Source organism: Poromitra crassiceps (assembly GCF_964638095.1).
Source record: "Poromitra crassiceps genome assembly, chromosome: 16".
NCBI classification, from domain to species: Eukaryota; Metazoa; Chordata; class Actinopteri; order Beryciformes; family Melamphaidae; genus Poromitra; species Poromitra crassiceps.
This window is the reverse complement of record NC_139645.1, coordinates 24179296-24197727: the sequence shown is the minus strand read 5'-3', so window position 1 is coordinate 24197727 and position 18432 is coordinate 24179296. Positions and strand designations below refer to the sequence as shown.

At 44.0% G+C, this 18432-nt stretch overlaps 1 protein-coding gene across 1 annotated transcript in view; it reads left to right on the top strand.

Moving 5' to 3' along the window:
- LOC310791536 (NLR family CARD domain-containing protein 3-like) overlaps positions 1–14062 on the top strand; it is a gene marked incomplete at both ends in the record, with an annotated part of 17164 nt that extends 3102 nt beyond the window's left edge. Inside the window, 2 exons of the mRNA XM_083653210.1 lie at positions 12006–13643; positions 14007–14062. Coding sequence (XP_083509336.1) covers positions 12006–13643; positions 14007–14062 — 1694 coding nt within the window. The remainder of the gene's footprint in view (positions 1–12005; positions 13644–14006) is intronic.
- Between the last annotated feature and the right edge of the window lie 4370 nt (positions 14063–18432).

Below are 18432 nucleotides of genomic sequence, written 5' to 3'. Positions count from 1 at the left end.
GCGCTATATAAATCCAATCAATTAATTATTATAATTACTAGAGCTAATGATGGTATGTATCAAACATTTGTGTTTGCAGAGGTCAGCACCACAGGCAGAGAGCAGAGTCTCCAGTACCCAGCTGTCTGTCTTTGAAGACTGACTGGTCTAAAGATGATTTAATGGACTTCAGTAATGAACCTGGAAACCTAGACTGTGAGTCTCAATATTATTATTTTTGTCTAAAATGCATTTCTAAAATTTCCACATTTATTTTGATGAAAATTGGCGGACCCCCTGCAGTACTTCCACGAACATTTCAAATCTACTTTTACATTTTTCAACAGCATCCCCCCCCACCCGCCAGAGAGCAGAGTCTCCAGTACCCAGCTGTCTGTCGATGAAGACTGACAGGTCTAAACACACACCTCCAGCTTTCAGTAATGAACCTGGATCTTCAAACACAAGGTAAGAGGACTGGTTATACTGCACTGAGGAAATGTTATTTGATGTCCTACAGTATTGAGGTGAGCTCAAATTAATGCTGAACAAACAATGACTCAAATTTAACAATGAATAATGAAAATTGAAGAATAGCTAAGTAGGCTACAGATATGGGCTATATCTGGTGAACACAGAGCCCACTAACAGGCCTACAGCTCAGTTCCTGCAGCATATCACTCAAAAGGCCACCTGCCTACTGAAGAAAGTATTTTCTATTCATAAGGGGGTCACACGTTATTTCTCTATCATGACAATTAGCGGTATGTATATTTACATTTACATTCTGTCATTTAGCTGACACTTTTGTGAAAACGTAGGGTAGCTTCAGTTGTTTTAAATTGTGTGTGGTGTTTTTATTATTATAACAATAATTATTTGTATCGATCAATTACTCTAAATTTTAGGGGACTCCAATTGAATTCCATGCGACCCCAAGTTTGGGAAATCGCGAAGTAGCCCCTCCCTCTCCTCCACCCACGCAAACCACATACGTATTCAGATTGTCACTTGCAGATCAATAAATATTTAGTGAATTAAACTTTAGGACACAGATGTGTGAATACTCTCTGAGTATAAATTACATCATGCAAGTTCTCATGTGTTTTGCTGCAAAAATGTCCCCATAGTTTCTGTCTAAAACAGTGTAGTGGTAAATACATAGGTGGGTAAACTATCCAAAGCAAATAGTTTACCCACCATATATATATACTCTCCATTCAAAAACCACACTGTTTCATGTTGACATGTCGGCATAGCCTACACTAAATAGGACTACACTTGTAAGGTAAATAAGCAGCACAATTTTTACACCACCCTGGTGTGTTTCAACAGAGGAAGACTGGGATTAATGTTAATATGCGACTCACTTCTAGAATTGCTCCGTGGATTATAACGTTATGCTTGCCGAGTTGAAGAAGAGTGACACCTGGTAATCCAGATGGCTGGTCAGGGGTAGAGAAATTACTCTGATTGGCTGGTCAGGGGTAGAGAAATCACTCTGATTGGCTGGTCAGGGGTAGAGAAATCACTCTGATTGGCTGGTCAGGGGTAGAGAAATCACTCTGATTGGCTGGTCGGGGGTAGAGAAATCACTCTGATTGGCTGGTCAGGGGTAGAGAAATCACTCTGATTGGCTGGTCAGGGGTAGAGACATCACTCTGATTGGCTGGTCAGGGGTAGAGAAATCACTCTGATTGGCTGGTCAGGGGTAGAGAAATCACTCTGATTGGCTGGTCAGGGGTAGAGAAACACTAAACGCTCTGCTCATTTTCCAACTTCATCTGATCAATCCAATACATGGATATTTTCACGACGTGTCTTTGGGAAAGTCTATCACCTCTCGCTACATGATACTCATTTAGTGTGGTTTCTCCTTATTATTCACCTCCGCCTCTTCCTCCACCCTGAACTCATTTGATTGGTCGCCGCAATTGCTTCTTCCTGAAAACGTGTGACAAGTAAAAAAGATGTGGTTAGGATTAGGGTTTTCTTATCTAACCACGACCATAACCAAACCCTAACCCTAACCACATTGTTGTACTTGCCTAAACCTAATGTTTTATACAAATGTGTGTGGTTAGGGAAGGGCTTCTAGTCATGAGTCCAGACAGGCAGCTTGAAGGCAAGTGTTCGCTGAGCCTTGGCTGAGGAGCTCTTTACCTGAGATGATGAGAGCTTCCTCAGCATCATAGATTTTCAGCCTAGCTACCAGGCCAAGCCCCAGCAGCAGCCTAGCTACCAGGCCAAGCCCCAGCAGCAGCCTAGCTACCAGGCCAAGCCCCAGCAGCAGCCTAGCTACCAGGCCAAGCCCCAGCAGCAGACTAGCTACCAGGCCAAGCCCCAGCAGCAGCCTAGCTACCAGCTGAACCACCAGCAGTCTGTGTGCCTGCCTCTCCTGAACCGACTAACCTGTGAAGAGCCTGGTGCTCTATGCGTCACCCTTTTAACTTCAAAGATGGACAGCACTCTACTGATCAGAGGTATTTATTTAAAACTGATGATAACAACAGATGCTGTTGTCAGATTCACAGTTATGTATGTAGAATTGGTCCGATCCTTCATCACATCCAATCAAAGCACTATTTACAGTTGAGTTCATTGTGTGTGTGTGTGTGTGTGTGTGTGTGTGTGTGTGTGTGTGTGTGTGTGACACCTTATATGACCTCATACATCATGTCTTCTTAACAGAGTCGAGGAGAGGTCAGAGGTTTCCAGTGGTCAGTCTGCCCAGGAGCATCAAACAGACCTGGACTCCATATTTACGGTGTGAAAAGAAATAACACAATTTACTTCAGCTACACACAAAAACACCTTGTACTTCACCATCAAGTGAAATCAACCTGTTACAAAAAGGACAGAGGCTACTGTATCACGGCTAGTTATTATGGTTAGGAGTTACTAAGGGGGTATTCACACCTATCTCGTTTGGAGCAGTTGTTTCGAAACAGAGAGCGTTTTCCCCCTTGGTGCGGTTCGTTTGGGGGAGTGTGAACACAGCAATCACACTCGGATGCGGGACAAAACAAGCGGACTGAGATCGCCAAGAAAGGGTGGTCTCGGTCCGCTTTAAACGAACTCTGGTGCGGTTCGTTTGTGGTGAGAACGTGATCCGACCTCGATCCGCCACAACTACAGGAAACAGTGCGCATTTTTTGATAAACCAGCTGCCGTAGTCAGCTGCGCTGTGCGTAATGGCCTGAAGAACGAGCATTTTTATCCTTTAAAAACTGTTTTGGCGACTTGTGACTTGCATGGATAAACTTTGGGGGATTTTTGGATCATCACATCAGCAGTTTGAACTCAATCAACTTACCTCTGGTCTCCATTCAATAAATGAAAACAAGTCATGGTAATCAGAGCCAGCCTTCTTTGTGATAAGATTGTCTGGTTCAATCAGACAATCAGACTGATTGCATGTCTTCCTCGAAATGTCCGTTATTATTAAATTATTTATTAATATTTTATTCCTGACAGGACAGGTGTTCATATAGCCTATGTCTCGGCTAATCCTCTGAAGTCACCGTGATAGTAATAACATAAGTTGCGAGGGTCTTTGATCTTCTATCTCCAAATTCCTGAGACTCAATAGGCTAAATAAATACATAGGCTACATAGCCTACATAAATAAATAACTTTGCTCTCCCGATCTCTCTCTCTCTCTCTCTGTCTCTCTCTCTCTCTCTCTCTCTTTCTCTCTCGCTCCTCGCACGGCGCACGCCCGACATAGTCTACAATGTAGGTCTAACAAAACGCATTCTATAATCATATAGGAAAATCTCTGGGAATTATTTTTTCCATCACGAGAGGCTATTAGCCTACCCGAGTGTCTCCTGGCCAATCCAGGAGGCTTGGCAATACTATTTGGACCGTTTGATTTGTGGCTGTGTGAACACAAACGAACCAAGGCACAAATGCAACAATTATATCAATTAAGTACCTGGATCGAACAAAGCAAACGACCTACAGGTGTGAATACACCCTAAGTTATGCCTAACCCAGGGGTTTTGAAAGTGTGGGAGAGTGAGCCCCCCCTGAGAGAACATATAGACAGCTGTGCCCCCCCCCTTTCCACCAATTATTATTGCCATTATTACTATTATTGTTGTATGTTCCACTCGGGCATACAAACAAGTCATCCGCTCGGATTTCTCCAATCACCTGCCTTTAGGCGGGACATCCAGGATATCGCCCTATCATCGCTCATTATTTTCCCTGAGTTTCCCTTTCCGTCAGTCGGAAGCTTTTGAAAATTGCGACAGCAAACCGTCCGTTTTAAGAGACTACGTGCAGTGTATCTGTGTACCTGTAAATGTTGCTTCTCTGCACGTTCAACCTGTATTGTGTGCTGCAGGCTGGCCAGCGCGGACAGACAGTTTCCCAGCCCCATAAATGTCACAAGATTCATCAGAAATAGCTCCCCAACAGATACAAAAACATGAGCACATGTGCTTGATGTACATACAAATAACTGCCACGATCTGATTTGTGAAACACACATTTCAAGAAATCATGATTTCCTTCTCCCTGGAGCTTCTCCTCTGACAGCTCCTCACTCGCTTCAGGCAGCCAGACTGCAGGAGCTCCGCCCCCGGCTGATTCGTGCGGTGGAGGCTGCGTAGCCATTGTGCAGCATGGCCAAGTAGCGCCAGAGATTTGATATCCTACCGTCTCTGGTTGCGCATTTTCTTCTCTTAGATTTTTCCCACTCACGCCCACGCCTCCTCTCAAGTTGTCTTGCGCCCCCCAGTGGAGGCGCGGTCTAAACTTTGAGAACTGCTGGCCTAACCCAATCACTAAGGCTTAGCCAACAATGTCCTCCCTTACCATCAGCCTTTAGCCCTAATGTAAGATGAAATCTCTATCTCTAGTTTACTGACGTGAGAGTGAAACTTACTCACTTATGTGTTTGCAAGTGATCTCTGTTTAGGCAGCAGGGTAAAGATTACAGTTCATTAATTCACTGGTCTTCTTGATCTTCTGTGCTATCCGTCATGGCGTCGCTCTGAACTGGGGCATGGTTGGCTTGGTGATACGCAGCTCCATGGTGTCGGTTTCAGTTGGACCACTTGGGATGTTGCTTGTTCTGGTCTTCATTCAAAGGACGCTTAGGAAATCCACAATCCCCAAATGTGATAGTGTTGCGTGTTGATCAAATATCCTATTATGCCTACCCCACACTACAGGATAATTTGCAAGATTATGGACAAGATTCCCCCCTCCCGATTTTCTCGGGGGTGCTCCCGATTTGAAGCGCGTCGGGCAGATAATCTTCCCAAATGATCCTGTAGTGTGTGGGGTTCAAAGATTCACAATCGGGAAGACTGCCTCTTCCCGATTGTGAATCGGGCATATCTAACATGTTAGATATTTACAACCCGACAGGCGATTGCATCTTGAGCAGAGAGCCAGTAGTAGCTGCGTTTCCATTAGTTTTTCGCAAAATAATCTGGTCCGCGTTCGCCCGCAGCCCCGCACAGAAACAAAGAACGAGGAAATTGTCATCGAGGTGAAATACCCGTGCGTCTTTGAACGGGACGGAAAACTAATGCTATACTGCAAAGTATGTAGCCTACAACAAGCGCTTAGGTCTCATATGGTTCCCGCATCGGCGAGTGTCCGCACGGAAAAGTGAGTCAAATCAGCAGAGGCGCCCCTCCACAAGGCAGACGGTTTTCGCCTGGCCGTGCACAGTAGGCCTACACCCCGAATGGACGCGGCTGTCCGCGCAAATATTAGTTAAACAAATCCTTTCAGTGCAAATGCATTATAAAAACAAAAAATAAGATTTGTTTAGAAAACGAAATGACACAAATGTATTATTATTATTATTATTATCATTATTACTACTACTACACCCAGTGCGCACACTGAATAGGCATTTTAAAAGTTAACGTCGAGCCCTGCTTCCAAGGTGAATCTTCAGCATAATCTTCTAGTGTGTGGGGTTGCGTTTGAACAGACGCGATTGTGTGTGTGTCCCAAGATTGAAATGTTAAAAAATCGGCTCTCTCTGTCCTGTAGTGTGTGGGCTCTCAAGATTTTTATAATCTTCAAGGATTTGAAAATCCTGTAGTGTGGGGTAGGCATTACTGTAGTTCGAGGAGGTGCAAGTCTATCATGTCACGTGGCATTCCTTGCTACTCCCGTAGCGTCTGCTACGTTAGTTTGGTAACTAACATAGCGGACGCTACGGCTGTGTTAGTTACCAAACAGTCTTAATCATCAGTTCTACAGGTCTGCGTCCACACATGACCAGCTGTCCTCAAGAAACAGTAGCTTCACAGGTCTGTGCGTCCACACACGACCAACTGTCCTCAAGAAACAGTAGCTTCACAGGTCTGTGCGTCCACACACGACCAGCTGTCCTCAAGAAACATAGCTTCACAGGTCTGTGCGTCCACACATGACCAGCTGTCCTCAAGAAACATAGCTTCACAGGTCTGTGCGTCCACACACGACCAGCTGTCCTCAAGAAACATAGCTTCACAGGTCTGTGTGTCCACACACGACCAGCTGTCCTCAAGAAACATAGCTTCACAGGTCTGTGTGTCCACACACGACCAACTGTCCTCAAGAAACATAGCTTCACAGGTCTGTGTGTCCACACACGACCAGCTGTCCTCAAGAAACATAGCTTCACAGGTCTGTGTGTCCACACACGACCAACTGTCCTCAAGAAACATAGCTTCACAGGTCTGTGTGTCCACACACGACCAGCTGTCCTCAAGAAACATAGCTTCACAGGTCTGTGTGTCCACACACGACCAACTGTCCTCAAGAAACATAGCTTCACAGGTCTGTGTGTCCACACACGACCAACTGTCCTCAAGAAACATAGCTTCACAGGTCTGTGCGTCCACACACGACCAACTGTCCTCAAGAAACATAGCTTCACAGGTCTGTGTGTCCACACACGACCAACTGTCCTCAAGAAACATAGCTTCACAGGTCTGTGTGTCCACACACGACCAGCTGTCCTCAAGAAACATAGCTTCACAGGTCTGTGTGTCCACACACGACCAACTGTCCTCAAGAAACATAGCTTCACAGGTCTGTGTGTCCACACACGACCAACTGTCCTCAAGAAACATAGCTTCACAGGTCTGTGCGTCCACACACGACCAACTGTCCTCAAGAAACATAGCTTCACAGGTCTGTGTGTCCACACACGACCAGCTGTCCTCAAGAAACATAGCTTCACAGGTCTGTGTGTCCACACACGACCAACTGTCCTCAAGAAACATAGCTTCACAGGTCTGTGTGTCCACACACGACCAGCTGTCCTCAAGAAACATAGCTTCACAGGTCTGTGTGTCCACACACGACCAACTGTCCTCAAGAAACATAGCTTCACAGCTCTGTGTGTCCACACACGACCAGCTGTCCTCAACAAACATAGCTTCACAGGTCTGTGCGTCCACACACGACCAACTGTCCTCAAGAAACATAGCTTCACAGGTCTGTGTGTCCACACACGACCAGCTGTCCTCAAGAAACATAGCTTCACAGGTCTGTGTGTCCACACACGACCAACTGTCCTCAAGAAACATAGCTTCACAGCTCTGTGCGTCCACACACGACCAGCTGTCCTCAACAAACATAGCTTCACAGGTCTGTGCGTCCACACACGACCAACTGTCCTCAAGAAACAGTAGCTTCACTTCAGCTACCAGACTGCTTTTGATCTATGCAGTTTATCTGTCGGCGTCCTCAATCAGTATCATCAACATCAGCTGCTCTTCCTTTGTTTCTTAGGATGATGTCATTTCATGGACAAGAGAAACCTTTGACCCAAATATGTCAGTACAGTACTTTCCCTACAGCCCCCCCTAACGGTACACCTCCAGTACTACAATAATATAAGCAAAATCCTAATAAGTACTAAGAATAAGAAAGAAAGAAAGAAAGAAAGAAAGAAAGAAAGAAAGAAAGAAAGAAAGAAAGAAAGAAAGAAAGATGGATTTCTAAAAATTAAGAAAGTTATCTGACTAGTGTCATGATTGTAATTTTCTGCAGGGCGTAGCATATAAACCATTCTGGTCATTATAATGTCCCAACACAGTCTCACAAAGACTTGTGACATAGTAACGTGGGTCCACAGCCCAGACGACGACGTTCTACTTTCACCAAAACGTTGTTTGTTTGGCCACTAGAGGTCGGGGCCGAGGCAAGGATGATGCTCCCACAACTCGCTACTGGGGCAACTCGGTGGTCACAGCCAGCTCAGTAACCAGGAAGTAGCTGTGGACTGAGGCAGAAACTGATGTTCACATTCAACTATTTTAGAGCCATTGTTGTGAAACTAGAAGGCTTTGTGCTGTGGGTCAACATTTCTATTCCATAATTATTTGTGAGATCATGTTGAATCTCCATGCTGCACTCTTTAGATCAGTGCAGGCTTTCAGTCTCTGAAGATGGATGTAATTTTGTCTGCAGATTTTAGTATGAAGGTTTAATATGTATATTATTCTGTTCCAGCTGCTTGAGGAGAACATCGTCACCTTTGTGAAGATGGAGCTGAGAAGGTTGAGTCCAGATGAGGCAGAATGCTCAGAGAGTCAGAGGGAGGAGGAGGTGCTGGATGGTGTGGAGGAAGAGCAGAGGAGGAGCACAGAGGCTTTTCTGCTCTTCCTGAGGAGAATGAAGCAGGAGGAGCTGCAGAGGAGTAAGAGTCTTTAACAGCTTTAATGTCATGGAGAGAGAGGGGAGGTGGTGGACAATGGGTGATTTATGTCTGTTAGAGTTTTGCTTAGTTTTCAAGACAATGATGCCACCTATAAGTGAAAGAATTAGCAAAACAATATAGGAACAAATCATTTGGGGCGCCTCATCTAATTCGTTTGAATCAGGTGCACAAGCTGTAGCTGGAAGATGCTGTCAAGTCACAGTTCTCAACCACAACAAAGAAAGAACATATAACCAAACAAGAAACAAATTATTAGAGAGAGAACATTATATTTGACTTTTGCTAATTTTGATCTCATTTGACTTGTTAAAACCTGTTTAAATTTTTCTGAATGTATTTGAGTCATAGGTTTGGAACATGTCAAATCCATTCCAACAAGAACACAAGATAAAGAAACTGAGTTTAGCGCTCCTTCATCTTGGAACTTTACAGTTTATAGTGGCTATAGTTTAAAATGATAGAAGCCATGAGCATGTCCAAACTCTGCTGAAAATCTAAACATTTGCCAAACAAGATCTATGCATTACAAGATTTAAAGGTCAATGAGCAGAATCCCTCTGGATAATCTGGTAAAATTATTAATTTGTTAATGTGAGTGTAATACGCTGAACACAGTGGTGCACACTGGGAAACAAACCAGCACCACACCAGTTGTCTTTCACACTGAGCTGCACACAATCATGACTAGAGCTGGGTATTGGTTCAAATTTCAAGAATCGATTCGATTCCGATTCACAAGGTTGCGAATCGATTAATTTCGATTCGATTCGATTCGATTCCGATTCGATCAATTTCAATATTGATTTGGTTAGTGATACCAAAATGTGTTTTTTGAGCTGTACCCTGAATTACATGACTGTCCAGTTATGTAACACAGGGGTTCCCAACCAGCCAAGTAGATACATGGGGAAAAAAGTTGCAGACCTGTTGTCAATTTTAATGGTTTTAGTTACACATATATTTACTCACCAGGTGGTGACAAAGGGTAAATAACAGCCTTTTCATCTGTCAATAAAGACACTTTCACAATTATGCACAGTGATTTGATTTCAGCCTATATAATTTCTAAAAGTAGATATTAATGATCAAACATTTCCATTCATGTAGCCTACAGTATTTATGTTTTTGTTTCAACTACAAACATAAATAAACGTCAACTTGAAACTATGTTTCAACTACCACACACAGCATAATATTTTAGCCTGTTTATTAAAAATATATATATATATATATAAAAAAAAATCGATCTCTGGACATATGAATCGATAATCGAGGATTAAAATAAAAATCGATTAAAAATCGGAGAATCGATTTTTTGAACCCAGCCCTAATCATGACCTGTTTGTCCACTCACCAGTGATGAGCTGAAGAGATGTCATGGAGTGGAGATACACATTTACCAGGAAATGTTCACATTTCTCATGTTTACCAAAACATCTGCTCACTGTTGTTCTTTGTTTGTTCTTTGTTCTTTCAGAAACTCAACATCCACAACAAAAACACAAATCCAGTCTGAAGGAGAAGTTTCAGTGTTTGTTTGAGGGCATTGCTAAAGCAGGAAACCCAACACTTCTGAATCAGATGTACACAGAGCATTACCTCACAGAGGGAGGGAGTGGAGAGGTCAATGATGAACATGAGGTCAGACAGATTGAAGCAGCGTCCAGGAAACCGGTGAGTACACAGTACTACAATAATATAAGCAAAATCCTAATAAGTACTAAGAATAAGAAAGAAATAAAGAAAGACGGATTTCTAAAAATTAATAAAGTTATCTGACTAGTGTCATGATTGTAATGTTCTGCAGGGCTCAGCATATAAACCATTCTGGTCATTATAATGTCCCAACACAGTCTCACAAAGAATTGTGACATAGTAACGTGGGTCCACAGCCCAGACGTTCTACTTTCACCAAAACACATTTAAAATTGTTCAGAAATAAAGTTTGTTTGACCACTAGAGGGCGGGGCGAGCCAGGGATGAGGCGAGGATGATGCTCCCACAACTCTCTACTGGGGCAACTCGGTGGTCACAGCCAGCTCAGTAACCAGGAAGTAGCTGTAGACTGAGGCAGAAACTGATGTTCACATTCAACCATTTTAGAGCCATTGTTGTGAAACTAGAAGGCTTTGTGCTGTGGGTCAACATTTCTATTCCATAATTATTTATGAGATCATGTTGAATCTCCATGCTGCACTCTTTAGATCAGTGCAGGCTTTCAGTCTCTGAAGATGGATGTAATTTTGTCTGCAGATTTTAGTATGAAGGTTTAATATGTATATTATTCTGTTCCAGCTGCTTGAGGAGAACATCATCACCTTTGTGAAGATGGAGCTGAGAAGGTTCCGGAGGGTTCTGAGTCCAGATGAGGCAGAATGCTCAGAGAGTCAGAGGGTGGAGGAGGAGCCGAGGAGGAGCACAGAGGCTTTTCTAAACATCACACTGCTCTTCCTGAGGAGAATGAAGCAGGAGGAGCTGGCTGAGGAGCTGCAGAGGAGTAAGAGTCTTTCACAGCTTTAATGTCATGGAGAGAGAGGGGAGGTGGTGGAGAATGTGTGATTTATGTCTGTTAGAGTTTTGCTTAGTTTTCAAGACAATGATGCCACCTATAAGTGAAAGAATTGACAAAACAATATAGGAACAAATCATTTGGGGCGCCTCATCTAATTCATTTGAATCAGGTGCACAAGCTGTAGCTGGAAGATGCTGTCAAGCCACTGTTCTCAACCGCAACAAAGAAAGAACATATTACCAAACAAGAAACAAATTATTGGAGAGAGAGAAGAACATTATATTTTGAGTTTTGCTCATTTCGATCTCATTTGACTTGTTAAGACCTGTTAATTTTTTTCTGAATGTATTTGAGTCATCGGTTTGGAACATGCCAAATCCATTCCAACAAGAACACAAGATAAATAAACTGAGTTTAGCCCTCCTTCATCTTGGAACTTTACAGTTTATAGTGGCTATAGTTTAAAATGATAGAAGCCATGAGCATGTCCAAACTCTGCTGAAAATCTAAACATTTGCCAAACAAGATATATTCATTACAAGATTCAAAAGTAAATGAGCAGAATCCCTCTGGATAATCTGGTAAAATTATTAATTTGTTAATGTGAGTGTAATATGCTGAACACAGTGGTGCACACTGGGAAACAAAACAGCACCACAGCAGTTGTCTTTCACACTGAGCTGCACACAACCAGGACCTGTTTGTCCGCTCACCAGTGATGAGCTGAAGAGTTGTCATGGAGTGGAGATACACATTTACCAGGAAATGTTCACATTTCTCATGTTTACCAAAAAATCTGCTCACTGATGTTCTTTGTTCTTTCAGAAACTCAACATCAACATCAACATCAACACCCACAACAAAAACACAAATCCAGTCTGAAGGAGAAGTTTCAGTGTTTGTTTGAGGGCATTGCTAAAGCAGGAAACCCAACACTTCTGAATCAGATGTACACAGAGCATTACCTCACAGAGGGAGGGAGTGGAGAGGTCAATGATGAACATGAGGTCAGACAGATTGAAGCAGCGTCCAGGAAACCAGTGAGACCAGAAACAACCATCAGATGTGAAGACATCTTTAAACCCTTACCTGGAAGAGATGAACCAACCAGAACATTGATGACAAAGGGAGTGGCTGGCATTGGGAAAACAGTCTTAACACAGAAGTTCACTCTGGACTGGGCTGAAGACAAAGCCAACCACGATATACAGTTCATATTTCTGTTCACTTTCCGAGAGCTGAATCTGCTGAAAGATAAAGAGTTCAGCTTGGTGGAACTTCTTCATCTCTTCTTTCCGGACACCAAAGAAGCAGGAATCTGCAGCTTTGACAAGTTCCAGGTTGTGTTCATCTTTGACGGTCTGGATGAGTGTCGATTTCCTCTAGACTTCCAGAACAACAAGGTTGTGACTGATGTTACAGAGTCGACCTCAGTGGATGTGCTGCTGACAAACCTCATCAAGGGGAATCTGCTTCCCCTTGCTCGCATCTGGGTAACCACACGACCTGCAGCAGCCAATCAGATCCCTGGAAAGTTTGTTGACATGGTGACAGAGGTGAGAGGCTTCACTGACCCACAGAAGGAAGAGTACTTCAGGAAGAGATTCACAGATGAGCAGCAGGCCAAAAGAATAATCAAACACATCAAGACGTCACGGACCCTTCACATCATGTGCCACATCCCAATCTTCTGCTGGATCTCTGCTACAGTTCTGAGCGATCTGTTGAAAACCAGTGAGGGAAAAGACCTGCCCAAGACCCTGACTGAGATGTACATCCACTTCCTGCTGGTTCAGTGCAAACAGCAGAACCTCAAGTATCATGGGAGAGCCGAGACAGATCCACACTGGACTACAGAGACCAGGGAGATGATTCTCTCTCTGGGAAAACTAGCTTTTGAGCAGCTGGAGAAGGGCAACCTGATTTTCTATGAAGCCGACCTGAAAGAGTGCGCCATTGATATGACAGCAGCCTCAGTGTACTCAGGAGTCTTCACACAGATCTTTAAAGAGGAGTGTGTGTTGTACCAGCAGGAGAAGGTCTTCTGTTTTGTCCATCTGAGCATTCAGGAGTTTCTCGCTGCTGTCTACCTGTTCCACTGTCACACAAACAAGGAAGAAGAAGAAGAATCCCTGGATGTCTTCTTGATGAATGCCATGGTCAAATCCCTGAAGAGTAAAAATGGCCACCTGGACCTCTTTGTCCGCTTCCTTCATGGCCTCTCACTGGAGTCCAGCCAGAAACTCTTACGAGGCCTGCTGGGTCAGACAGAGAGCAGGCCTGAAAGCATCCAGACAGCCATCAGCAACCTGAAGGAGATGAACAGTGATGATGAGAAGTATGCACATTTCTTAACCTCTCCCGAAAGAAGCATCAACATCTTCCACTGTTTGATTGAGATTAATGACCAATCAGTACACCAGGAGATCCAAGAGTTCCTGAAGTCAGACAACAGATCAGAGAGTAAACTCTCTGAGATTCACTGCTCAGCTCTGGCCTACATACTGCAGATGTCAGAGGAGGTTCTGGATGTGTTCGACCTGGAGGCCTACAACACATCATCATTGGGGCGACAGAGACTGATCCCAGCTGTGAGGAACTGCAGGAAGGCTCGGTTAGTACTCTGTTAGTAACAGTATAGAACAGTGTAGACCAGCGGTTTTAAAAGTGTGAGGTGCGCCTCCCCTGACGTGACACGAAAAAAATATAAGAAAATACACAGCCTCCACCGGACATGTCCACGCAGTAAAAGTAAAAGTAGTGTACGTGGTTGTCTGCAGAGAGCCTGCGCGCACACCCTCTGATGACGGAATTTACGTCACGCAGACCGTGGCTTCATCCGGGGGCACAGCGCCCGCAGCCTGACTGCCTCTGTGAGGTGAGCTCAGGCTGTCAGAGGAGAAACCAGAAAGAAGGAAAACACAATTTATTTAAATGCGTGTTTCACCAATCCGATTGCGGCAGTTATTTGTATGTACATCAAACACATATGGTCATATTTTTGTATCTGTTGGGGAGCTATTTCAGACCAATTCTACAAGATTTATGGGTCTGGAGAACTGTTTGTCCACGCTGGCCAGCCTGGCTGCAGACACAGTCCATAGAGGATGAACATGCAGAGAATGCAACATTTACTCGATACACTGCACGGGGCGGGTATCCTGCTAGTTATAATAAAGATGATTAAAAAAACGATTAAAATTCCTTCAGAGTGGATACAGATGTATACAATGTTTCACAGTCAAACATCGTGATTAACGATGGCATCGTCATTTATGCCATCCGCCGCTGCAATGCACATTAAAAGCAGGACAGCTGAGCTCTTCATGAGAACGACAGGCAGGCTACTAGCTACTGCACAGAGCCAGGCCACTCAAGCAGTGAGCCGCAGCTACTGCTGTAACAGCTAGCAGTAGCCTAGCTGCTGCTGCTGCTGCTGTATTTCTCTCTCAACTCGCTCCAGTCTCCTCAACTCTCTCTCTCATTAGGTTCAAAAGCCCACCCGAATCTAACGTTATATCCGCCAGTAATTCTGTCAGTTTTCTGCCAGCTAGTTAAATTCAACACACACACACACACACGTTGTTGGTCAGGATATGTAACGTTAACGTTAGCCTATTTGTTTTGCGCCGTTCAATATTGCTAGTGCTGTATCAACTTCAACTTTCACTTTGGAAACACTGCGAGTTAAATTCACAGTTGAAGACTCACTTTGGGTTGAAAACAGGAAAGTCTTGTCTTGTCTTAAAAGTGTTCACAACAAAAGAACTGACTTCTCATGCGCGGGGAAGCCCCGGCAACATTAAACAAGCACACCCAGTGCAGAGAAGCACTAGGGCGGGGGAGGGGGAGGGGAGGCTTCTCTTAGTCTGAACTGGGTGCGCTTGTTTAATGTCACCGGCGCGTCCCCCACGCGTCACGGTAAGTGGACTTGGTACTTTTTATTATTAAAACGGCAACAATTTAATTCGAACAGATAATTAATCACGATGATCCGATGTAGAAGGCTCAGAGGTCGATGGGGTGTCGGCCAATCCTAGTGCCCATTTAAAAGACAATAGTAATAATACTAATGTATTATATAAACCACATATATACACACCTATATACACTATAGCCTATATAGAAACTGTATGTATATATATATATATATATATATATATATATATATGTGTGTGTGTGTATATATATATATGTGTGTGTGTGTGTGTGTGTGTGTGTGTGTGTGTGTGTGTATATATATATGTGTGTGTGTGTGTGTGTGTGTGTGTGTGTGTGTGTGTGTGTGTGTGTGTGTGTGTGTGTGTGTGTGTGTGTGTGTGTGTGTGTGATTGAAATCAGTGTGTGTGAATGCATGCACACCAGGAACTAATCTCCCATGCAGACTCTGGCACCGTGACATGATTGGTAGCTACCTAACTACTGCAATTCCCCCAGTCTTCTCCTGCCTTCAGCTCATGTTAGAAATATCATAATTACAGAGAGTCACATGACCGAGCTGACAAAGTGGTAAATATGATGCTGTAGGCTCAAAACTTTAAAAGTTACTAAACCCCAACTAAATCTGTGGTGAAGCCAGACTGACTCTAATGGTGTCAGGCTGTTCTACTGAGCTGTTTTACCACAAATGAACAGCCTGTGGAGCTCACACTGAAATCTCCATCATTTTTCATTATTTTCTTAATCTGTTTTTTACAGAAATGCTTTGATATGATACAATTGCGTTCATGTATTATTTTCTGTTTGGTTTATGCTTATATTATACATTAATCACTTTTGGAAAATGTCAAATTATATAGTATAAATTATTGCTATTAGTATTATTATTATTATTTATTAGTAGTAGTATAGGTCAGGAGGAGGAGGAGGAGGAGTGCTTAATAGGTTTTGATTAGGATGCTGGTCTGATAATCTCTCATTTTACATTAAATCTGTAAACAGTCTTTCTATCTGTGAACTCTGCTCAGCTCTGAAGTCCTGGGACCGGTTGAACAAAACACCTTGAGTTAAGATTTTCCTTAGAGTCTGAGGGCCCTATCTTCCCAAACGTGCTAATTTAGCGTTTGCGCTCGTTTAACGCCATGCGCAATGCAAATTGGGGGCGGACACAAGCGTATGCCTGTGATAATTGTACTGGGCATTGGCTGCCACAAGCCAAAGCAGGCGTTTCAGCGCTAAAATGTGGTGATAGATGGCATTATGCCATCATCAGCAGTGCGCAATTACTTTGGGCGAATAGCTTTGAAAAGGACCTCTTACGCCTCAAATACCTCTCTGCGCTGGGTTGCGCACCATAATTTCCGTGCAGCGCAGCGCAGTGCAAGTAAAATCCCTTTTGGATATGTCATTACGCACAGCCTTGTCATGCCAGGACATCAAATTATGCTGCTAAAATTGGGTATTAGCAGATAATTCAGTGAGGCAATCAATTATAACTCACTGAGAAACTTTTATCACATCCCAAAGAGGGAAATGAATTGGCGGAAGGCGGAATGCTATCTTCCCTGCCTTAAGGCACGCGCAAACAGGTGCGCAAGTGCTATTAGGGGATAGCGCCTGTCGGAAGATAGGGCCCTGAGTCCATAAAATAAAATTGGTTGCACAAAACACCCTTATAAATCTTCTCCTTAAGGTTAAAAGGATAATGGACACCTTAAATCTCAACTCAAGGTGTTTTGTACAACCAGCCCCTGGTCTCAGCTCTGAAGCCCTGGGGCCCTAACTTGGTACAAGCGCTATTTGCTTTTTGCGCTCCCTGGATTGCATACCATTCTGCCCACTTTTGCGCCGGGTTTTCCGCCCCGGCGCATCTGTGGGTGTGCCCAAGGCCGGATTAACCATAGGGCAACCGGGGCAGGTGCCCCGGGGCCCTCGGGGTGAAGGGGCCCTCCCAAATGTTTTTTTTTTTTTTTTTTTTTTTTTTGGTTGGGCTCATGTTGGGCTCCACAGAACTATGACACAAATCTAAGACTAATCAGGACAAAATAAAATGTGTTTCCAAGAAGATTAAGTCTGATGATTTAGTCTCATTGGATGCCTGTGGGCAAGTGGTGACCAGGGGCGCGGGGAGTGGGGGTGCTTGTGGTGCTGCGGCACCCTCTGCTGTTTTATATTGGAAATGTAATGTCAATTATTTTTTCATCATTGTAAAGCCACAGCACAGTGAAGAGGATATTAATGTGAAGATTAGCCTCTTCCTTTTGCTCTCAGAGTGCATCAGATTCATGCATTTTACTTTAAATTGTACAAAATTTCTTTTTCCAGGGGGGGCACAGCCCCCCCAAGAAACCCCCCAGTCAGACTAATATTTTTATCCTGCTGGTGCTACCTGTTTGCAAAGCCTAGAATCGCCTATGAGTGAGTGACAAACTGAATCTCAGAAACTGAATAATGACATAAAAGTATAATACTAATGTCAATTTAAAATGAGATATTGCTCTAAATTTGGCGAAAAAACATCCAAACATCCGGACAATGGGTAGGGGGGCCCCTGGGAGCTTCAGTGCCCCGGGGCCCCTGGGGGTGTTAATCTGGCTCTGGGTGTGCCATATGGTAAACCAGGCGTGGCCATGCTAAATCCTCACGTTAGCTATCATCCCTGTGCGTGCAATTCTTTGTGATTAGAGCTCTGAAAAGCGGGTTTACCACCATTATTCTACGCACTGCTCCAGCAGTGCACGGGGAATCCTTGGGGCCCTATCTTGGTACAAGCGCTATCCGCTTTTTGCGCGCATTAACGCGTGTCTTATGCTATCTTCCCTGCATCTTATGCTATCGTCCGCCTCACACAAGTGCCAATTTGTGTGTTGGCACGACACCTTCCAGTTTTGTGCCAGCGTCTGGGCCAAACACAGGTGTGGGCGTGCCCTAAGCCAAACCAGGTGTGTCCCCACAATCCTTGCCTTCTGTTATCGTCAGCATGCGCACAATTCTTTGCGCACGGATGTTCCATTAAAATACAAATGCCAGGACATCAAATTCTGCTGCTAAAATTGGGTAACAGCAGATTACTCAGTGAGGCAATCAACTATTATTCACTGAAAAACCTTTATCACATGTAAAGTGCCACAATCATGCTAATATCGTCTGATATTCTACAGTAGGCTAACCCCCATCTCTCTCCTTCTCTCTCTCCAAAACCTTGTGTGTGCGCACACGCACACACACACTCACACACACACACACACACACACACACACACACACACACACACACACACACACACACACACACACCTAGTAGATTACTTTGA